Below are 23,808 nucleotides of genomic sequence, written 5' to 3' on the forward strand. Positions count from 1 at the left end.
AAAGACACAAGTTTGAACTTTTTTTTGCGTAAAGTTTACATTAGCAAGCTAACAAATAATAAATAAATAAAATAAATAACAGAGGTGTTATGTATTTGGTGCAATAATTTATTTTTGCAAAAAAAAGGTTTATAGTTGCGCAAGGTTCTGTCTATAAACTGATAAAGCCAATTAAATCAGACATGCATGGATGTGGAGGCAGCAGCTTTGACTACAGCTGGGAGGGACTGACTCCTTCATGAGGACCTGTCTGTGAGTGTTTGAAATGAGGGTTGAAGTTGACAGATTTTTCAAAAAAAGATTGCTTAATTTACTTACAAAGTGGCTAAGTTAGCAACATTTATCTGTCTAACTGCTGCAGCAGTTAGCCTACTTAATAAGCTAACATTAGCTTAGCAGGCCCCCAATGTATCTTCAGGAAACTGACTGACAATCTGTGACACTGTTGAGTACATTTTAACATCTTTGACACCATCTTGACAGCTCTCCCTTGGTGATTTTTGCAGTGTTACCATAAGTCAATCAAGTTATGCTTTTATGCCCCTTCTCTCTCTGTGTCTGCTAATCAACAGCTAACAGAATAATTACTGTTCCATAATTTGATTTGAGTACCGTTTCATACTCGACTAAATCATTAAATTTTTAAAATATAATATAATACCATGTAATTTCTGTACTTTATTCCTTATTATCATAAACTCTGAATTTAACTGCCCCTCTGCCTTAACAGTAGAATAAATAGTAACTTCATAAACCGCAGCATTTGCTCCACAACTTCTAACCAGAGCAGCTTTTCACCTACACTCTTCGATTCACGGTATTTTGCTGTGCGCCGTGGTCACTGGCTGTTTCGGGTGAAAGCTCTTTGTGTCTGAAAAGCACCGGGGAATGATGGAGAAATCAATGCACTATAATGCTGCAATATTTTTGGCACTGTCAATAAGTTGACTGAGGTTCACTGTAAAGACTGCAGCAGTAAGTCACCAATGACCGCAGAGTGCTGTTGTATAACCAGAACCTTTACAAAACGCTGCAAAGAAAGTGCTTGAAAAGCCGCTTGGATTGGGTCAGACCTGGACTGACGAGTGTTGGTATACAGATTTACAGCATTCATGCAGAGCATTGACTGTATGCTCTGCAAGGTGCAGGATGTTGGAAGTAAAATGTCTGCAAAAGAACCCCTCTAGGTCATGGCGATATGTAAAGTAAACATAGACGATCCATCCATCCATCTTCATTTATGACAATCTAAGTGATAGTAAGATAAACGTACTAAAGGAGGTAAAGGTAATTTTATTTATATAGCACATTTTCAGCAACAAGGTAATACAAAGTGCTTGCAGGATTTAAAAGGAAATACAAACAAAATAAAACAAAACAAAAGAAAGAGCAAAAGAAAAAAAAGCTAATAATGTAGATCCAAAGTTAATATACTAGATACTCCTATTCAAGGTTGGTAGAGAAGTATAAGTAAGTATCCTCTGGTCTAATTCCTTTTCTGGGTTGGAAGAAAAGGAGTCTAAAAAGAAATCGCTATGGTAGTTTTTCTGGATTCTATGGTCTCTTCCCTGTTCTGGGTAGTTAAATAAGTGCAAGTAAGTAAGTAAGTATCCTCTGGACTTTCTAAGTATGCTCTAAATGTGTAAAAGTAGTGAGTACTCTGAGGTTTCTAAGTAATAATAATTACTATAATAATTCTAAGTGTTCCTGTTCTGGAAGGATTTTTTCTGGATTCTAAGTTTGTTCCAATTCCTTTTCTGGGTTGCAATAATAGGAGTCTCTCTGCATCTAAATAGCGAGTTCTCTACAGTTTCTAATAAATAAGCTAAAGAGTGACTAATAAACTAGGGTCTCTGGATTCCAAGTTTGTTCTAATTCCTTTTCTGTGTTAAAAGTGTGTGCTCCACAGTTTCTAACAAATAAAATAAAAAGAGGAAAGGACACATTAGGGCAAATGGCAACATTCAGACAAAAAGACATGAGTGAAGACGGCAACATCACAGGGCCACAAAACCACGTTGCTCAGCCTCCCGGCAAAAGTCCAATAAAGGTGTTGTTATCAAGGCATGATGTCCTTGGGAGTGTTCAGCTCCACAGCTGCATGGCTAACAGGAGGGGGTGAGGAGGGAAGGAGCATTATGTTTACATATCTTCAAGAAGATTGGAAATATGCAGCGCTTCCAAGGCCACGCAGGTAAAGCCAATTCAGATACAGAATGTATTAGGTCGGGTAGATTATAAATTTCAATCTTCCCTAAAGTCTCTCCGATACAGCTCAGTTCCCAATTATACAAACCAGTTTGGTCGTTCCACTGAACCGAAACTAGCAACTAGAAACTAGCAACTTCTCCAAAATCGATTCCATTCTGTTAGTGAGTTTTAGAGTCCTCAGCTGGGCTGCGAGTCTCAGCAAGACTCACATCCAACTTGCGTCTCTGTCCACACCAGCAGTCTGAGTGTTCGCTAGTTCGACCAAGTCCGTCACAAATTTGTCGATAAGCCAGGAATCCACAACCTCCAAACAGCAGAAATCCTGTTATCATGCATAAATCCAGGGTGAATCCCACCGGGTGTGTCAAGAGGGCTCTCCTGTGCCCAGACTTCTCGTCAAGAAGATTTGATCAATTGCATTGAGAAATCGGTTGACCAGATCCGTAATTTGTAGATTTGGATGATGTGCAAAGAAAGGCTCCAAAAATATAGAAAAAGACAGGACAAAAACAGAACAAGCAGGGCAGGGAGGGAGCAGAGGAAAAAAGCATCCACCTTCACAGAGGGCAAGAGAGGAAAAAGAAGAGACCAAAAGAAAAACATACACAAATATAATGTGGTGAATTAGAAATATGTGATTGGCATTTGGAAGCAAAATCTGGGTGTAATGGTACCAGCAAGAAAAACGACACACAGAAACCAAAGGGTATATTTCACCAAAAAATATATCAGGAAATTTGAAAAAAAAAAAAAAAGTTAAGTTAATAAAAACAAAGCAAAAAGAACATCAGAACAAAGCATTAAAAACAGCAGTCAGAGATTGGATAAACTTATCTAATAACCTGAACATCTTGGTGTAAATGAGCCTCCTTTTATTAGTTCTTCACAATGTTAATGAAAATAAATAACTGAAATTCAGGCTTTCTGGATGAAGATAAAAGTTCTGACAAGCTTTTCTGTGGTGCATGGCAATAATCATCTGCGTGGCAAAGTGCTTGGGACAATAGTTTAATTTCAAACAAGAAATTTGACAAGTTTTTTTTTACCTCATAATACCTCAGTGATAAGTCATCTAATGGCAGACAGCTAAAATATCGGCTCCCACACAGACTGTGCATGGGAGAGGTTGAAGCTTTTTCTACCAGATTTTCCTCAGTTGATACACTGGGGTGATTTCTCCAAATATAAGTCAGGATATTGGACAAGTTGCCATTACTAGGAACAACACGGGTTGCTGATGGTCTCAGTATATTACTGTCCATCTATCCATTGTCTTTATATGGACAGCATAGCATCAAATTACACAATGTTATTATTAGGTAAGTTTTATTTATACTACGCTCAGTAATCCAACTATGTAGAGAGGTTACTTCCTGATATCAAGACAGCTGAACTCCAAAACGATGGGATTGTCAAAAAAAACCAAACATTTTTAAAATATATGTTCAACTCTTTCTTCTTTCTATTTTGCAATGTTTCCTGAATGATGTGCGCTTCTGCCACGTTCTAAGGATAAACTCTCACCTACAAGAGCCGCATTGAGCAAAGATGGCAAAAAGAGGAAAAGAGAAGCAGCAGAATTGACACCACAGCATGCACAAATTGATGCAAGGGCTGGTGTGAAACATTTTTGCGATACCCTCAACCTTTTCATCGCTGACAAAGTCAGGAACGCAACGAGAAAAACCGTGAGGTAGAAAACGGCAAGAGGGTTGCTGACCGATACCCGCGGTGTTTGGCAAATGAAAAAAATGTCACATCTACGTGGGGGAACGCTTCTGGTTTTGAAGATGTCGTGTTTTTTAATATTGGCCAAAGTAATGATTCATTTTTACGTTTCTATGAACAAGCAGCAGAAAAGGGAGCAGGAAAAAAGGTGACCAGTGACTTTCAATCTGTCCCTTTAACATAGCTTACCGGTGTAAAGATTTTTCAACATGAATGAATACAAACATATTCTAAAGCAAAAGAGGGAAAACAAACAAGAAAAATATCCTTTCAGGGTTCAACTTTAACTTATGCCATGTGTTACGTAAGCCAAGCATTCTCTTGAGACTGTCGGCATTGAAATGATCCATAAATTTTGCTCTGCAATAAATATTTCCCACCGTCAATAATTAGTCTTTGCCTTCTTCTTGTTTATACTGTTCTCCCATCACACCTACACGCCAAGTCTGGCTTTCTCCTCTTTCTCCCATATATTCATCCATCCAGCTGGTGCTCTCAGTGAAACAATCTATTTATAAAAGCATCAAAGTCCCCAAATAGCACACAAGCACTTGTGGGTAAAGGGGGAGAAATAGAAAAGTGGAGACCGACTTGAGGAGTTCGAGGAAACGCAGGAGAGAGAAGAGAAAAGGAAATGAAAAGAAAGCAGGAGAGAGATGGGAAACAAATGCAGAGCTTGGAAGGAAGGTTCAAATGTAGCATAAGAGTTCAGAGCAGAGGAAAGGTAGGGAGTCGGAAAGGAGAGATCAGAGATGCTAAGAACATAAAAGTAGCGGAAAAACAAAAAAGAAAACTGGATGGCAGTCAAATGCTTTAACCTTTTTCTTTTGGATCGAGGACCTCAGTGATAAACCTCAATATGTGCTCAGGGCATGTTAATGCATGAAAACTCCTTTTGATTTTCTGTACGCGTTTTTATTTGCGCGCGCGCGCGTGTGTGTGTGTGTGTATGTGTGTGTGTGGGAGGCGGGTTTTGGATCCTTCGGCCTCCCACCCACGCAGGTTGGAGTTGCAGAGGCACCTGAGCAGCGATCAGACGTGCGATGTTAGCAAATTTCCACCAGCTCATTTGAAGCCGTACCGAAGCGTGAAAAAGCAAAAAGAAGCCTTTTGTTTACGTCCAGGAGGACTGCCCCCGGAGTTCAGAGAGCTGCCGGATGACTCCCAGTTAGGCAACATTCAAGTAAGCTTCAACAAACCTCCTAAATGGGGATTTTTATAACTATGTGTTATCTGTTCTGAATAGCACTAATAGCTGCCGCACGCAATAGCTTCATGGGCTTGATTTAGGTGCAACCTCCTCTTATGCACGCCTACACCATTTTATCTTCCCTCTTTTCTACCTCATCTTCCCTACCCATTATCTTCTGTGCCTAGCAAAAAAATAGTCTCTCCAGCCAACTCTCTGATGGAGTATCATTCCCGCACACCTATTTTTTTTTTCCCCCACTCGGTTTCAACCATCTGCCTTGTTTTATTTACAGTGGATTACCCTCGAGCCGCTGGCAGCATCACATGTAAATAAAGATATCTGGTGAGATTTACATGCTGCATGTTAGAAAATGGGTTATATTTAGGATTGCAAAGAGGAGGACATGTAACATGTATTCACTATTATTTACCAGTCCAGCTTAATTTCCTCATGCAAAAACCCGACAGATAATCAATGATGCAATTATTCCCAATGGTTCAAGAAAACAACATTCAAACATCATGTGCGCCACAAATCAGGAGATTATGGAAGAAATACACTGTAGAATCATGAGAAGTCCTGTTTACAGTGCGCCGAATGCCATGTAGGAGGCACAGCATAAGCGAGAGAAGATGCTCAGTCTGAACACTGAATTTAACATGCTTAATACAATGAAACACTGTGGCAGTAGCATCATCCTGTGGGGTGCTTTTCTTCAACAGGGACAGAGAAGCTAGTCAGAGTTGAAGATGGAGCCAAATACAGCAAGAATCTGTGACATAGGCAGGAAAAGACTTGAAACAGAGGCGCAGGTTGACCCTCAAGCAGGACGATGATCATAAACCTACAGCCAGATCAAATTACACAAACGTGTTAGAATGGCCCAGTCAAAGTCCAGACCTGTATGTGAAGATAATTTAAATGTTCACAGATTTCCTTTATTCAAAGGGAACTATTTTTGCTTAAATTTTTTTTTGCAAAGAATTCTGGGTCCGAATAAGATATCCCAGCAGCCTTAATGTAATTCAGATGAAATGAACAACAATGAGTGCAAGTATTATCATAAAACTATGTGTCATTTTCCTTTTGCTTCACAAATATCATGGAGAGTCACATAAAATCCTAAAAAAAAAAGCATTAAAGTTAGGAGTTACAACCTCGATGCGACTGCAGCACACAGCATAAATAGTGTAGAGATTGTTTACCGCTTGTAAATCACTTCACATCGTGTCACAGCTCTTAAAGCCATTTCCTTCCGGCACTTGACGCGAGCGTCTTTTAATTTTCAAGAAAATTTCACGTAGGCCTCCTCCCCGTTCTACGCCCTTCCCACTCACATTCCCCATCCTCTGTCTCTCCCTGCGCGCTCAATGATTTCCTCCCCCAATTAGTCAGCGAGTTTTCCTCTGCTTCTGCCTCCGCCTCCCGTCTTGCCTTTAAAATTTTTTGATGCATCTTTTCTATTTGGTTTTGCTCCTCTAATTCTCCCTCTTTCCCCTCATCGTCTCCAACTTGTGACGTCTCGCGCTCCCCTGCCTCTCGCCGCCCGCTTATTCCGTCTCTTTCCAGCTCCATGAAGGGATGCCATGTCCATTAACTCTGCGAGGAGCGAGTGGAGGACACTTAACAGCCGTGTTCAAAACTAAAGCCCAACTCATTAACGCGCTCGTTTTCAAGCATGTGCGTAGACACAGAGACACAAAAGGCAATCGTACGGAAGCAAATGGAGTGCATGCAGCTTTGCACAGGCAGCCATTAAAGAAATAGGCACTCATTAGCAGAAACATGGAGCACATGCATGTACACACCATCTCACAACAAGTGCTGAATGTACACAGAACTGAAAGGAAAAAAACAAGTCTCAGAAATGAAGATGATATAATAAGAGTCCCTGTTTAGTCAGACCCACAGTATTATTATTTTAGAAAATAAAACAGCTGAATCCCATTCAGGCATTTCAGGTTATCGTTTACAGCAACAACACTGCAGGAGCCAGCTGCTTGTACCCGCAACGTTTTACACAACTTTGCACCATGTGCAAATATCAGCCGGCTTTACAGCTTGTGAACACCTAAACAAAGAAACAACTGCGCTTACTGAAGAATTATTATTTTTTTATTATTAACAATCTTATATATATATATATATATATATGTATATATGTATATAAGTGTAAAATGACAAATCTGAGGGATCAGAAGAGTGCAAATGAAAATACACATTTCTGACTCTCACTTTGAAATTATTTAAATGAATCGACAAAGTCTTAAAGGCAAGATACTGCAGCAAATGGCTTGTTGATGGGAAAACAATTATTTTATATTCATATTAATGAAATAGATCAAATCAGTTTTTTAACATGTTGTCCAGCGTTGTCCCCAAACAGCATCTCGTACTCAGCATGACTCATTGTGGGATTTATTTGCAGCCTGCATTTAGACTGAACTTGTGTGGACGGCCACATGTGGGCATTTTGGCAATTATTTTGAATGTCTAAGCTGGCCTCTCGAATCACATCTCATCATAAGCATAACTTAACGTCTAAGACATTAACTCTTCAATAGGCTGAGTAGCAGTGTTCTAATCCAGTGGTCCCCAACCTTTTTATTACCGCGGACCGGTCAAGACTTAGAAATTTTGCTGTGGCCCGGGTGGGCGGGGGGAAAGGGTTGGAATGAAGGGAGATGTTTTAACTTTCACAGAAGACTTCTGCATGTTGGTGTTCCCGCAAAAGCCTGAATATACCCAATTTGGGTTGTCTTGGCCCTTTTCTCGCAGCCTGTGGTGTTTTTCCCTGACTGGGAACGAGAATACAACCTGTTGAATGTGACTGGTAGCCAATCAAAAAGCGTGGTGACGTAAGAACAGGGGAATCCTAAACAGCTGATATATTGCGCAACTGTGAGTCCGGTGGATATTGGAGATATGTGGAGTGGAAATGTTTATTATTATATGTAAAGGTCATTATTATATATGTTTATTCAGTTAAAAATGTTAACCATGAAAAAATAGTCACCTCCAAATCATATAGTGCAGCAAATAGAACGGCTGCTCCCGTCATCTTTCATCCACCGCCTTTTCTTTTTTTTTTTTTACGTCTTTTATGTCTTAAAATGATTCCACAAACTATCACTATTGCTTCTACATCGTCATCCGTGTTTGGTTATTCTAAATTTCCGCTATGTTGGGGGTTTTACTGGATTATCCTCTGGAATCGGGATGTTCGTGTGTGGCGTGTTGGTCCTGCCTTGGACACACGAACTGTCCAAGGCAGTTGGACAGTTCGGACTGTTGGACTTTTATCAGCTCTGTGGTCACAGAGGTTTGGAGAATCGGCCGACAATTCTTAAATCTTGCAGTCTAAACCAGACTTAAGACTAACAAGCTCTACTCATCTCCTCTCAACCACTGCCCAAACGCTCTGACTCTGGTCGCTATGGTAACGCTTACATATCCCTTCAAAATAAGATACAACATTTTACTTTCGTGAAACTTTTAACTCACGATAATGACTAACGGGAGCCCTGAGCTTGTTTCTCTGCAACGAGACGGTCCCATCTGGGAGTGACGAGAGACAATGACACCCGAGGTGTGTTGCTTGAGCACAGCGTTGGTCTCTACTTGGTGAAGCAGTTTGAAGCTTCATTGCCTCATTAGCAGCCAGTCGCCACATATTACGCAGAGCGGGGTTGTAATGTGGGACTCACCTACCAGTCCAGGATAAATCCATTCTCCTGTCTCTTCTCTGGGCCTTTTTTCCTTTGCAAAGAAACTTTCCAAAGACATCTGATCTGTTTCTTACTCATTTTGCTGCTTGTGGGCTCAATGTTGGCGCGCAAGTAACCGAGATAATCCGGTTAAAGGATTTTCAAAATAAAAGAACCTCCAGACTCAAATAATACATAAAACGGAAATATTTCATTATTTGTTGCGCGGCCCGGTACCAATTGGTCCACGGACCGGTACCGGTCCGCGGACCGGGGGTTGGGGACCACTGTTCTAATCTGTCCAACCAACTTCAACACCTGATTATCCTTGGTGTTGAAATTGGGAATCAACTTGGAGGGGTCCTAATTTATTAGGTCTTATGTTGGTTTTTGGTGTGTATATCATGTTTTTAGTAGGTTATTAGACTACAGGTGTCATGCAGTGAAGCTCTGGATGACAGTAACGCATTATGCCTTCTTGGATGAACTTTGATTATTCTGCCTGAGAAAACACAGGCAGAATGGTGAAGACAATACGATGACGGCAAAAAAGTCATAGCAGTATTCACCAGTCACTTTGCAGAGTATCCCCAATGCTGTAGAGTTCAAATGTTATACTAAATAATAAAACAATACATTTATTAAAAGGCCACAACATCTTTGCTTTATGAAGTCAGGTCCAAGCCAAGCATAATGCCTTTAACATTACTTGCAAAGTGGAAGAAAAACTAGCAGGTAGAAATAACATGGCAGCATTTCTGTTTCATGAGAGCGGAGAGCTAAAAGCTGCTTCAGCTCTGCAGTTTATTTTGGATTGCAAATCACAATACTTTCCACTCGTGCACACCACCATACGCCGCTGATTTACTAATGTTTACACTTCATATTGAAAACTTTGATTTTAACCTCAGTTTGTGCAGAATAGATTAATATTTCACACCTCTTCCCTTTTGGTTGTGGTCTGTGAGCCAGGCCATAACAGCTGGAGGCTTGTTGTTTAATCCAGAGTCTTTTGGTTGCCAGTGGGAAAATGTTTTTTGTGCGTGCTGATTAGCTGATGAACTCCGGCTAAACACTCTGAAATAGTACAACTTTGTACCCTAGTTCGTATTAGCAAAATGTGTTTGCATGCGTTTCCATTTGTTGTGTCCATCCATTTGTTGGATCTCCATATTCGGTTGGTCACTTGTGGTTTGGCCAACTTGTTGATGTCGTAATGTGGTGTGGTAATGGACAATTTTGTGTGTGGCCATTTGTGCTGCAGTGACAACAGTTCATATTTGGCTCAGATAACTTGTTGCTACTATTGGCGTGTGTGGTAGCTTGTGCAAATATTCAATTGGGTGTGATTTCTTTCTTTTTTTTTGTTTTGGCTACTACTACATTTGTTGCCATCATTTAAGTCAGGCATGTTTGTTTAATTTTTGTCAGTCTCCATAAGAGGTATCCTTATATCCATTTGGTCAATCAAATTTTAACAACTTATATATATGCAGTTTTGTTGTTAAAATGGTTCGCCCTCTTCCTGCAAAAGTCATTTGACTGCATATATATTGAATATAGCAGTAAAAGGACTTCATTTTGGTGATTCCTTTGGGACGCCATCTTAAGGAGGGAGGTTGTTACGCCCCCTGCAGGACCCTTGTGATTAACTTGGACATTTACTTTACGCAACACTGATTATTAATATGGGAAGCCTGAGGACCTCGTTAATCCACTGGCACGCCGCCAGCGTTTGCTTTGTAAGTCATTTTAATTGCACATTGCAAGACTTTCACATGCATCCTCCACTTATTTAACAGACTTTCACACTTCCTATTGAAAACTTGTAGTTGTGGTTGTAGATTTTGAGCCAGCTGTTATGAACTTTACCACAAGATGGCAATAATGCACAAAGTCGTTTTCCCGTTGGTGATCGACGAACACGAGAATTGTGCACTTTCTAAATAATCTGAAAACAGCATAACTACACACCTGCACCCTAGCAACACTGCACAGGGATTGGAAGAAAAATCGAACTGACATCTTGCACCTCCACATGTTGCAGTTTGTTGGACAACAGGGCCCTGCAGAGGTTAGTGACGGGAGCTGGAAGGCTCATTGGAGAGCCTCTACAATCTGTTCACAGTCTTTTTCAGCGCTGCTGCTGAAGACAGAAGCTCTTCCCATCGTCTCCATGAACTTTTTAAACTGCTGCCATCAAAAGCAGAACCACCAGACAGCTACACTGCTTTTTGCCTTGAGCTGTTAAAATACCAAACTGCTGTTAAGATTATGCATATTTACATATATCATTTTTGCATGGTTTTTGCACCAATATGTCATTGGTCCCAGAGAAATCCCAAAATGACAATGAATTGATCCGACTGGATTTGATAATAGATGCTTCCAGGGCGTATTAAAATTGGCACCAGTCAAAGCCCCTAATGCACAATAAGAGGGAACAAAGTGATGCTCGATGCTGCAGGACTGATTAAAAACAGAATGCGACCTCTGCACATGAGCATGTTCTCTCACAGGTCACTATTATTTAACTTTCATATGCAGTGCAACTTTTTCTGTGCATTGCAACAAATGCATGCTGCTCTAATGAAAACACAAGGTTTTTAATTCGCATCATGTCCAGTAAGGCACAAAAGCTGCATGCGTATCTTTTCAAGCATATACACTTTTTTTTGTTTAAGTTAAGGTCTGATGACGGAAAGCATTTCATACCACACAGACTTTCAACAGATCGAAACGACATCAGATCAGGCCAGTGAAAAGGAAACTCAACAGGCCACATCCTTGTTAATTATATGCAGCGTTACATGTGGCAGCTGGTTGTCTCTGCTGCTTTCTGAGAGCTGGCACAAACCAATGTTTAGGCTCCATCGGCACACCATGAACTAGGGGCCCGTTTCATTCAGGATAAAAGCCATTCCAAATTGAATGAAGCAATGTATTTTACTCCTGTTCTGTTTAAAGTACAAGCAAAAGTAGACATACATTAGCGAAGCAAATGCAAGCCCAACTTCCTTTTTTTTTTGCCACTCTGACTGTGCAAAAAATAGCAACGCCATGTGCAGTTAACATAGCTGATTAGCATTTTGCTGAACCTACTGTAAATTCAAACAGATGGACAAACTATTTGGGCCGTCTGGACAATAAACAAGCCAGTGCATATATGTTTGGCTACAAATAGAACTAAACTACATAATATGTGAGATATCAGTTGGTAGATCTTGCCACATTCACACACACACTATCTGTGTGGCTCTCTGAGAAGAAGTGAAGCACACCCAAACACTGGTGTGTTGCTTCATTCCTTTTGTGTCTACTTGTGCATCTGCTTGACCTTGCGAAGAAATTTCCCAAGTGATACTCTGTTCCAGGCAGAAAACAAGTCAAAATCACACTCATCCTCACATTCCCGTGAAACAAGACGGCTGTATTGTTGCTGGTGCCCAGTTTTTACTCTAACACACACTTTTCCTCATACTGGACAAAAGCTTGAGTTCAGTCAAACAAGTGAGACTTCCCTAAAAGCACACCACTGACAGCATACATGTCGTATGTACACATGTGCTAATTACCAGCTAACCCACTGCTGTGTTGAAAAGCACCTCCTACATCCCAGAGCCTATAGAGGGCTGTGTCTGGATGCTTCGCTGTTGCTAAGGAACGAGAAAATCCTTGAACATCCAACTGGCTGTAAAGACAGTAGGGAGAAAATAAAACATAGACTTCAAGCAAACTGAATAACTGAATAAAGATAAAACCGCCAAAAGCTTCTCCACATTTTTTTTTTTGCCATGTTCCTGTGGTTGATTAGATCATTTGTCGAGGGAAGACCGGGGAACAGGGACATGCATCTGACTCTAAAGGTTTGAGTCCTCGGAAGCTCGGCGAGCAAATTTTTAAATGGTCTTGCCACGCATTTTTTTTTAAATGTTGTTTGCCAGGTCGGATAAATTATTAACGATGCAGGGTTAAATATTCATACCCTTTAAACCTTTTCACATTTTATCATATCACTGCCTGTGATTCCATATGATAGGCCGACATGAATCAGTGCATAGTGCTGAATTGGAAGACAAAAAACATGAAGCATAGTTGTTGAGAGTTTTGCAAATGACAACTGTAAATTGTAATGTGCATTTGAATTTAAACTCTCGAGTAAGTGCTTATACTGCAATTACAGGTACTATTCCTCAAGGTATGTCACTGCAAGCTTTGCACGTTTAGAGATGGACATTTTTGTAGCCATTTTACTCTCTTAAGTACCTCAAACTCAGTCAGAATGGATGGAGAGTATTTTTAGTATCAGTTTCGAAGCCTGACACAGATTCTCATTGGGATGAATTAAGCCTCTGCTTCAGTCTAGAGTCTTTTGCAGTCACTTCCCATCACCTGTTTACAAATCCCTGCTGCTAATGTGTAGCATTATGTGTCAAAAGAGCCAGAGGTAGATCTATACCACACTTTCCAGATTTTATATTTGTAAGAAATGTTGAAATATGTATAATTCCCTTCCCCACTTTTCGATCACATTACTTTGTGTTGGTCTGTCACAGAAAATCCAAGTGAAATGCTGTGGTGGTATGTTTGCATGCTGTATGTAAAACACTTGCAAAATTCCAAACTTTTGACCTTTATCTCTATTCATCAAGTGTAGTTTCACCTTCATGTTACATAATTTCTCAGACACTCATCACTGAACCATGCATGAACCGATGACAGGAAATTTGTTTGGGCTTCCAACGACATTTTCTTCAGCTTTTGTTTTGTGTCGTCTAAATCTAAATGTTTGCTGTTTTTTTTACATGCACAACTTTATGAAACAAGGGGTCCAGACACTCTGATTATGTCATCGTTAATAACTGGAAATATTTCCTTCGACTTGAAGGTTTCAAGCTTCAAGCACGCTCCGCTGTTCCACCCCCCCATTAGTTTTGACAAACAAAACATTCATAAGCATTAATTAATAATCATTGTTATTGTCAGTTCCTTCTTTGCATTTATTCTATTCCCAGAGCTTTGCGATGCTGTTCTCTGTGCCAGTCAAAATTAATTGCACACCAGGGATGTTGGATGGCCTGTTTTAAGTTTAGAACTGAGCGTAGGAAACGGTTTCTTCAAACCAATTGCAAGTGCACTTAAAGAACAATGTTTGACATGTCGCATTTTCGTCTTTTGAGTGAATGTGTGACTTTTTCAAATCAAGAGAGCTTGGCAAACATGAGAGGAGTGTGTGTATGTGTGTGCACTTTCAATTAACCTACCTTGACACTGGAATCCCTGCTTCCCAAATCCCCTGTGGAGCGAAAACAACAGAGGGAAAAAGTTACACAAATGCAAAATCTGACTGAGCAAACACATATATTGATCAATAACGTACAATATTTGCATAGAGAAAAATGTTAACCATTAAAAATTTTAAACACACCGGCAGAGGTGTGTCAGAGATACTGATTTAAAAAAATTTTTTTTTTGGGGCATGACCCGTTCTGTGTGTGGCGTGGACAAACTCAAAACTTTGCAACTCAGCTGGGAAGAACGGCAGCTGCACCGAGGCAAAATTATCTGACACACCTCCTCCAAAGGTATATGGGCAATGTTGGGATGGCTGCAGGTGCATGCATGAAAACACACACACAGACATCTACACACAGTGACACACACACACACTCTGCCCAGCTCATTTTCATAGTGTAGCTACAAATAGATAATCTCCACAGGTGTGACATCTTTCAGTGCGCACATTGTTCTTTTTCATACTGCTTTTTGACCTAGATAGATAGATAGATAGATAGATAGATAGATAGATAGATAGATAGATAGATAGATAGATAGATAGATAGATAGATAGATAGATAGATAGATAGATAGATAGATAGATAGATAGATAGATAGATAGATAGATAGATAGATCTCTCGTTTTTCAGCCAGTGGGATCTAAAGTCCCAAACATAATCTTCTAGGTCAGATCACTTAGTCATTCACAAATTAAAAAGCTTGTCACAGGTCTGAACTAACAGCCATTCTGGGACTGGTGCAGAGATAATAATAAACGGGACAAATTAGGCCAAACTCCAGCACTAAATTAATTTAACGACCTGAGTGCAGATCTGTGCAGCTGTCTAGTAAACCCAGGTGGCCAGCGTTGATGGTGACATGCTTGCACAGGTTACTGACAAGCAGTGGGAGTTTTTGTATGAATAGCTCCCCCAGGAAAGCCCCTTCTTTAGGCCCCCACCCCGAACCCCACACACACAACCCAGAAAAAGAAAGGCTGCCCTGTTGAAGCCCAACCTGCTTATAAATGGTCCGTCTTTATCATTCAGTTTAAGGACTTGCATGTTTTCATCTGTTTGACATTAGGATAAAAGCTAGGAATCAGATGCCAACGTCAGCATTGACAGCCACCTGTAGTATACAGTAAATTGAAAGGGGTGCCAAACACAAGGTGGAGGGGGGGGGGGGGGGGGGGGCTTCCTGGAGATGCAAAAAAAGAAAAAGAAAAAAAAAGCGACAGAAAGATGGGGTGTAAATAAAGGTTGACAATTGCTTCAACCATTTCTGTTGCCCCCCCTTGACTGTGTCTCCCTTGGTGGTGAGCCGTATGACCCATAGCAGAATGTTAAACATTTATCACTGAGGAATAAGAGGGAAAACAATTAAACATGCATTTGCTAAAGGACCCTTATTAATTATTTTCTCTCAGGTTATTAAACCTGTCAGGCTTGTTCTAAAAAAAAACCCCACCTTTTCATCCACTCTCACTTCTTCAGCCTACTTCATTCCATCAAATGTTGGTCTGCAGCTACTCTCTTTTTTAACACTACAGCCCACATATTTCTTGGTCTTCCCTTTTTGCCTTTGGTTGTACAGTTACAGCATCAACAAGTGTGATGAAAGCTGAAGTAGTCGGTTATTTTAAGAAGACGGCAGCCACCTACTTTCTGTATTTCTTAAGGGCAAGTTAACATGGCCGTATTAGAATCTGTTTCACTTCTCCATGAACTGAAAATGTTTCTATATCTGTCAAAGGTAACCCAAATAAAAATAAAATAAAATAAAATAAAATAAAAAGAAGAGGATGGCGGCAGCATCATGATGTGGAGCAACAAGTGTTCAAAAAGCCCCACAGAAACAGACCACGAACGACCACCCGCCCGCTCCTCACCAGATGAAGTCGGTGCAGTGGCTGCAGAAGGTGGGCTGCTTGAAGAAGCGCGCGATGAATTTGTGGTCCTTCACCTCGTGCACGTTCTTCTGCCGGAGCGCACCCTGGCGCGCGAAGCCCCTCATGGGCTGCTTGGGTCCGTCCTCCCCGTCGCTGTTGGTGGCCGCCGAGTCTGCCATTCTCCCGAGTTCAGGGGCTCCTGCTCCGCGCTGCTCAATTTAAACCGCTCGGCACGTCGAAGTTGTTGGTGCGCGGAAAAGAGAGAAAGGGAGTGGACAAAATAAAGAAAAAAGAGCGCTTATTGAAGCATAACAACAACAAAAAATAGTTGTTGGTGTTGGTTGGAGTTGTGAGAAGTGGCTGCTTGTTTGTTGAGGTTGTTGCTGTCTTGTCCGTCAGCGGAGTGAGCTGCTGTCGCCGCACTGGCTTCCCTTCCTCCTCTTCCTCCTTTTCTTCTGACAGCCGCTGACAGAAAGGAGAGAGCGAAAGAGAGAGAGCGAGTGAAAGAGAGAGATAGAGCGAAAGAGAGAGAGAGGAAGAAAGAGGGGGCAAGAGCGAGCGAGCGAGAAAGAGTGAGTGTGTGAGACAGAGAGAGAGAGAGAGAGAGAGAGAGAGAGATTCTCCACAACCTTTATGCGTGTTATTTTATTAGCCAACACTAGCTTAGAAATAAGTCTGGCTGTTTCTCAGCTTTTCTGAAAAAGAAAGCAGCGGTAGATTCGTTCACATGTAAACAACCCAGTTAAGCAACTAATGTCAGAATTTGAAATGCAGGTGTTTGTGTCTTAAATTATCTAATTAAATGTGAGGTTTACAAAACATTTTAAAGAGACTGGGTGCTGAATTCAGGAGTGAGCACAGCTGTAGATGTGCTTTCAAAAGGTTTATTGTTAAGATTCTGAGTATTATATTTTAATTTTACAAAGTTACCTATGAAACAGCGCTTTGCAGAAGTATTCGCAGTATTTTCATATTTTGTCACAGTACACCCACAAACTTCAATATGTTTATTGGGTTTTCATGTTATTGACCAACATAAAATTTCTGCATAAATAGGAAGGAAAATGGTCTCACTCACTTGCATTCAGTCATTAGTTTATTGGTTTCCAAATGTGCCAAAAATATTTTCAAACCTACAAATCAAACCATTTGTCCGTAATGGAGAAATGATCTTATGAAACCACATCATTACACATTCGTTTGTTGGCTGCTGTGTTGGTTGCTACTGATGTGCAGGAATGTGACAGATCCAGACTTCAACATCAGACAAAGTTTAAGATTGATGTGCAACCTGCTAGACAATAGAGATGTGGCAAATACGGTCAAGATTGCCTACATTTGACTTCATCTGAAGAGTTTATCTCCAATATTACAATCAAAGTGCACCTTGCAAGCAGTGCAGGTGTCCATCTTTTTTGTGATTCAGGCAATGATGAAAGTATGAAATTTCTCTTCAAAATTATGGCTGTTTGCCTTGCTTTATGCTATGTTTTCTACTTTTACTTTCACCAAACTGTGACATGGATAAACATGATGTGTTCAAATAAAACATCCTGACAAGAACAAACGTATATCCACACCACCTTTGCAATGGAAAGAGCATGGCGCAAATGAAAACGTGCAGAGATGTGGCTGCCCACCTAACCTAGGAAGCTGGGTAAAGGAATCATTAATCAGAGAAGTCACCAGGAAACTAAAGGTTACTCTGGAGGAGTGCCAGAGGTGCACTGCTGGAAGAATTCCTGGAAAAGTCCCAAGAAGAAAGAGACACACTGAGGCAAAGAGTCACCTTGATACTGACTCCAAATAGCCAGAGAACAACTGAATGTTTTAGTCGCATCATATTTGTGGCTTAGTCTAAGTTCAAACCATGAATCTAGTTGAGAATTTGTAGCAAGATGTTAACAAAATGTTAAGTTAATGTCCATAGACACTATGTCTAATCTGAACGAGCTGAGGCTATTTTCTCAAAAGGGGCAACAACTTCTGTATATGGTTGTGCCAAGACGTGCACCGAAAGACCTCAAAGGAAAAGAGGAGTAGATGTTAAAACATGGCACACTTTTAAGACTTTTATTTGTGAAAATAAATAAATAAGTTTTAAACGTTAACAATTTCACAGACATTTTTTTCTATTGAAACAGATGCTTTACAACAAGAAAATTGTAAGTTTCTCATTGTTTTAGGTCCCAACTGACTGGTTTGTGCCGTCCACATACATACACACATGCACCCCCCACACACACACACGCACGCACACGCACACGCACACACACACACACACACACACACGCACACATGCAGTCATCTGGTTGTGAGTGACCTAGATGAGATTGATTTAGCTGCAGGACAGATGACAACGTGCACGGTTCAGCTTGCTCTCATCAAATCAGTGTTTACTGTAGATTTAGCAACCGGTTCAAACGGCTCTATGTTTTTAACCATATTGGTTCCCCATTACCCACCTCACCTCTTACATTAGAGGCACATCTAGCATTATGGTTGCATGACTGTGTCTAGGCAGCTATTAAAAGAGGAAGTCAGCTGAATTTGCAACTGTTACAGGCATCTAGGGACTCAGTACCTGAAACGTATGCATGCGTGCGTGCGTGCGTGCGTGCGTGCGTGCGTGCGTGCGTGCATGCGTGCGAGCATGTGTGTGTGTGTATTGGCTGTGGCAGCAACTTGTCATAAAGCCTCAATGATCTCTTTTTTTTTATATGTCCAACAACCAGGGTGCAGTGTAGCTTTTCCTCGAGGCTGTTAAACTATAAGATCTATAACAGTGAACCGACCTCCATGTTCAATATCATTGGTGATGTCGGACTGGAAACAGCTGGACAGTGACTTGTTTGCTCTTATAAATATATTTTTTTAAATTACTTGGGTGATATATGTGACCCAAGTAACATACATCACCCGGTGACTGGAAAAAGTCACCGGAGCAAAAACAGAAAAAATTTGGATCTTCTGAGAAAAATTATTATTATTATCATCATTATGTTTTTTAAAATAAACAAGTTGATTAGCAGTTTGACAGGTTTTCAAATGGTAAACTTTGTGTTTGAATTCTGGTTGTTTACATGTGAGCCTTTGCAGTGTGTGTGAGGGAAACTCACAGCCGATTTACCGGGCTCTGTTTGGTTAGTCACACGCTTATGTTTTTGGTTTGGGCCAATAAGATTCAAGTTTAAAAAAACAAAAAACACATGGCTACTTAACATCACAGTCACATCGCAGTATTTCTGTGGACCATGTTGGGCTTTCTTCAAGCTGAAAGAAAGCATTGTCTAATATCTTGTATTTACTATTATCTTGGCCCACTGACAGCTTTCCTGTGGAGATGAGGAGTAAATATCTATAAAGGTTGTGAGTGACCAGTGTTGTAAGCAACCAAAACTATGGCAAATTTGTGTTTTCTTGTTGAAAAATCAATTGTTGATGTCTCCACTTTTTTCAACCTGAAAAGTTTTAATTATTTGCTGCCATTCTGTTTTCGGGATATGAAGCCGTAAAGGGAAAGAACGATTTTTTTGTGTATTTCAACAGCACAACTTCAGGATAATGCAATGTCATGGCTAATTTTACTACCTGAGGATTTTTCAATGAAAGGCAGTTCAAACCAGAACTTACTCAACACTATGAAAATGAACACACTGTAACTTCTATTACTCGCTATTTTAGCTTAGTCACAATATTCAAAGTCATTTTTATTCGCCAAATGTCATAAGAATGTGTAAGATGTTTTTCAATACTTCCTTCAAAGTCAGTAGTTTATGTACGCTAAGGTGAATATGCCTTTAAACAATCTAGGAAAGCCCAGTTGATGAGTCCGGTGAAAATATTTCAAACATTTTATTCATTTGATCCACCTCTGCATGTATTTTTTACAGCAACACCTTTAACACCACTCCTTTTGTCACATAATAAGAAAATAAAAAAACAAATCAGTCAAGATCTCAGGTACAGATAGTTGAGAGAGGAGACCGGTTCCGTGTCTCATCAACTCCTGGTCAAAGCTGAATAAAAAGCCAGCTTACGGTTTGAAAATGCACTCAGGATCAATTTCATCAGGTCTGATGAAATTAAACTGAAGTGCTTGTACAGATATATAAATGAAAACATTATGTTGCAATGCTGGTGTGGGGGAATGGCTTACAACCAAAACTTCATGGCATCACGAGGGAAGAAACAAACGTATTGGTTGAATTAAAAACAGAGTTTAAGGTATGGAAAAATGTCAGGCTTATAGCTCCAGCTGTCTGGAAAGTTATTACTGAGGCTTTGGGACCCCTGCACACCACAGTAAGAGCCGTTATACACAAATGGACAAAACCGAGTCAGAACTGATGTAAAATGAATTGATGACTCATCACGGAGGTCATCAAACAACCCAGAATAGCATCTGAAGCGCCTCAACAGCCTTAGTTATTTCTCTGTTACTATGGCTCAACAATGAGAGATCTGGCAAAAACGGCGAAAGGCAACAGGAGAGTGTGACAGGAAATGCAAACAGAAAATGGCACCGTATTTATAAGAACAGCAAAATTTGCTAGAATCCTAGCTAATCAGATGTTGGGTGGTCTGCATTTGTCAGTATAGTAATATTCTAACAGTGAACCTGGTTAGACTCTACGTAGGCCTGGCATGCAGCCATCTGGTGGGCATATATTGTGAATGGCTTTGTCCATCATCTCAAGAGTACAAAGTCTTCATCAGAGATGTTTTAGATCCAACATCTGGAGGGCACATTGCACCTCAAGGCAAATTAAATGCTCATCAGCTGCGTTTCTGACACTTGCAGTGATCACACTGTGTTTTAATGTCTCTTTTCTTCTCACTTTTTTTTCCCCCCTTTCCTACTTATGTATGCAATGCTTTAAATGTCTATTTGCTTTTCCTCGTCGAAGCAACGCTATTCATTTTCTCGTGATTTCCTTTCACGACTGCTCTGGTTTGTTACATAAACCCCCCCCCCCCCCATCGTTCAGCAATTGCAGCAAAGCCGGGTTCTCGCAAACACAAACACAAACTCACACAACAACCACACGGCCGTATTATCTCCATTTATCGCTCAGAACATTATACATTTATCTCCCCATTACGTAACTCCTCCATGTCTCTGAAGATGTTTGTTTCCCCTTCCCTATCTCTCAGTGGATCTCCACGTTGAATCCCCTTTTCTGTGCGTCTCTCATTTCGAGCGCTATTAAAACCAGAGCTCAAACATCATTGATCTGAAACCACAGCGAGCTCATTCTTCTGCTTTCACGTCGTATTTGCATAACAGCACTTCTCTCGCTCTTTCTCTTTGGCTCCGTGTATGACTGTGCGCATCCGTGTGCGAGTTGAACATGTTTGTTGCGCATTGTTGTGCCTGAAATTGTTATTGTGTCTCTGCATGAGTGCATGCTAGTTGGGTCCCTGATTGACGACTGCAGTGGCAGCACTCAAAGCTCTCGGGCAGATGGTTTGTTTTTTGTTTTTCTTTACGTGGAAATCTGTGTAAAAGTCGGCAGTGTAATTGGCTTTTCAGACTGAGTGCTTTTTCTAAAGAGACTGTGGTTAGAGTGGAGGAAATAATTATTTGATCCCCTGCTGATTTTGCATGTTTGCTCACTTACAATTAAATGAACAGTCAAATTTTTATTTTTTTAAGGCGGATTTGTTTTACTGCAGAGAGACAAAATATTAACCAAACACCTAACAAAAACATATTCAATGAAAAGATGAGAAAACTTGCATTAGAACCTGATGGACAAAACTTTGTTGGGAAAGATCTCAGTGAGGATTTTTTTTTCTTGTAGCTGGACCCTAATTCTTGGGTTGAACTTTGCTCCATACGTCTGCCACTCAGAAATTTTGGGAATCATTGATGTTTCTTGGAGGTCTGCTAGAACGGTCAGCAGAACTTCATCGTTGCCTTGGCAGTACTCTTTGGTTGCTGCTGTTCTCTTGGCAACTGCTAACCCAGATCCCTCGCTGCCAGACAGACAGGCTTGATTTATCGCTACAAAAAGACTCCAACGCAACTGCACTATAGCCCAGTTCATCATGGAAACCCATTGTGTGACGCTTTATGTGCACTGTTATTGCGCTAATCTGGACGCAACATGAAGTTTGGAGGTTTGCAGTTACCGAGTCTGTAGGAAAGTTGCCGACCTCTGCATTCCTGAGTGCGACACATTCTTTCATAAATGTTTCATGTTTATGGAGGCAGTCGTCATGCCTGGTGTATTCACATGCCTACAGTACTCCAAAGAATTGTTCAATCTAAATTCCAGCAATTTAAAAAAGTAATGGCGAAAACGTTTTATTTCACTTAGTGTTTCATGCAGTTTGCATGCAAGTTTTAAAGGGGCAGTAAGATGTGTTTTCCAGGCACAGAGTGCCATTTTATAGCACAATCACATAATTATATTACCGTCAGCTGTTCTAAAAATGTACCTTAATAGACATTTTACTTATTGATTTTACTTAATAGGCATTTTACTTCTTGATTTAACACCTTGAAATTGGTCTCTTTAAAAAAGTCCTGCTCTGAAGCTTCTCAAACATGGATGAAAGAATCATGGTAACACTCTGTGTATATTTTTAATGGGGGAAAAAAAGTTTATTTTACATAATACTGCCCCTTAAGTACATTTTACTTTCAGGATTTTCAATCAATATTCTGAAGTTATAAATCTGTGTTCGGCACAAAAATCTTATGGCGAGTACAAACAAACAAAAAAAATCCCTCATGCTATACTAAAAAGTGATATGGAGTATTGGCCACTGAGATAGTTTAAACTAGCAGTGCAAATGTTCATGTAAGATTGCTTGAAGATGAACCACAACTGGGGGTTAAACTTGTCCACAGACATGATAGTGTCACAAACTGGTTGTTAGGTGGCACCCTGGTTGTGGTACAAAAATGAATATTTAATGGTGATCCATAAAGAGTACAAAGTCCAGGCAGCACAGGTGAGCAAAAGGCTAGGAGCTCAGACACTGGTAGCAACTGGAATAGCATGCACGAATGGAACAGAGGCAGAGTGACAAGATACGACTTACGACAAGGACCTGACAGGGAACAAGAGACACAGGTGGGTTTAAATACGCAGGGAAGATAATCAGAGGAAACAAGAGACATCTGGGGACAATCAAAGGGAAGACACCACAACGTGGAACTAAATTAACACAGACAGGACGAAGCTTAGTTTTAGAAATGACAAGATCTGGCTTGTTTACTTCCTATAAAATGTATCATCTTTTGCAGACAGAAAGGCTGTTGGCACCTCGCAAAATCATAACAGTAGTTCATGCGGTCTCTTATTTACAGTGTGAAATTTTTATTTTTTTTATCATCAATATTTATACGTACAAAAATAAACGCTGAAGCAAAAACAGAAGCAGCTCAGGTGAGCGTTTCTGGGAATTTCGCAGTCTTCTCGAGATGGAAGATGATTCTGGATGTTCGTGATTCAGTAAAACAACATAAATTGTCCTCATGTCTAAAGTTTGCTGATCATGGTTCAAAACACAACAAAAAAAATGCACGTGCTGCTGGGAATTTGTACGCTTTACATGGACAACGCATCAAACCGGCAGTTTTTGTGAATGCACGTGCACGTCCTTCTTGCTGAAGGACACCTGTGTTTGGCACCAAACCAACAAGCAAAATCAATGCATTCCTTAAAGGCATCTCAGAATTATACTCCCCTGCACTGGAACAGTAAAAACAAACACAAAAAAACCCCTCACACCATCGTTCTCACTGCATCTAACTCCCACTGTTGTCCCAAGGAGGGTGAAAACAG

At 40.5% G+C, this 23,808-nt stretch overlaps 1 protein-coding gene across 3 annotated transcripts in view; it reads right to left on the bottom strand.

Moving 5' to 3' along the window:
* prkcbb (protein kinase C, beta b) overlaps nt 1–16,502 on the bottom strand; it is a 93,239-nt gene extending 76,737 nt beyond the window's left edge. For 2 of the 3 annotated variants that reach the window (XM_008415737.3, XM_008415735.3), the window contains exons 1-2: nt 16,007–16,495; nt 14,103–14,134 (exon numbers count right to left, since the gene is read on the bottom strand). In XM_008415737.3, the coding sequence (XP_008413959.1) occupies nt 14,103–14,134; nt 16,007–16,185 (211 nt within the window). In that variant the 5' untranslated portion in view covers nt 16,186–16,495. Of the gene's footprint in view, nt 1–14,102; nt 14,135–16,006 lie in introns of all 3 variants that reach the window. The other variant, XM_017306275.2, reaches the window with a different exon arrangement.
* Between the last annotated feature and the right edge of the window lie 7,306 nt (nt 16,503–23,808).

Source organism: Poecilia reticulata, chromosome 8, assembly GCF_904066995.2.
Source record: "Poecilia reticulata chromosome 8, P_reticulata-male-v2, whole genome shotgun sequence".
Lineage (NCBI taxonomy): Eukaryota > Metazoa > Chordata > Actinopteri > Cyprinodontiformes > Poeciliidae > Poecilia > Poecilia reticulata.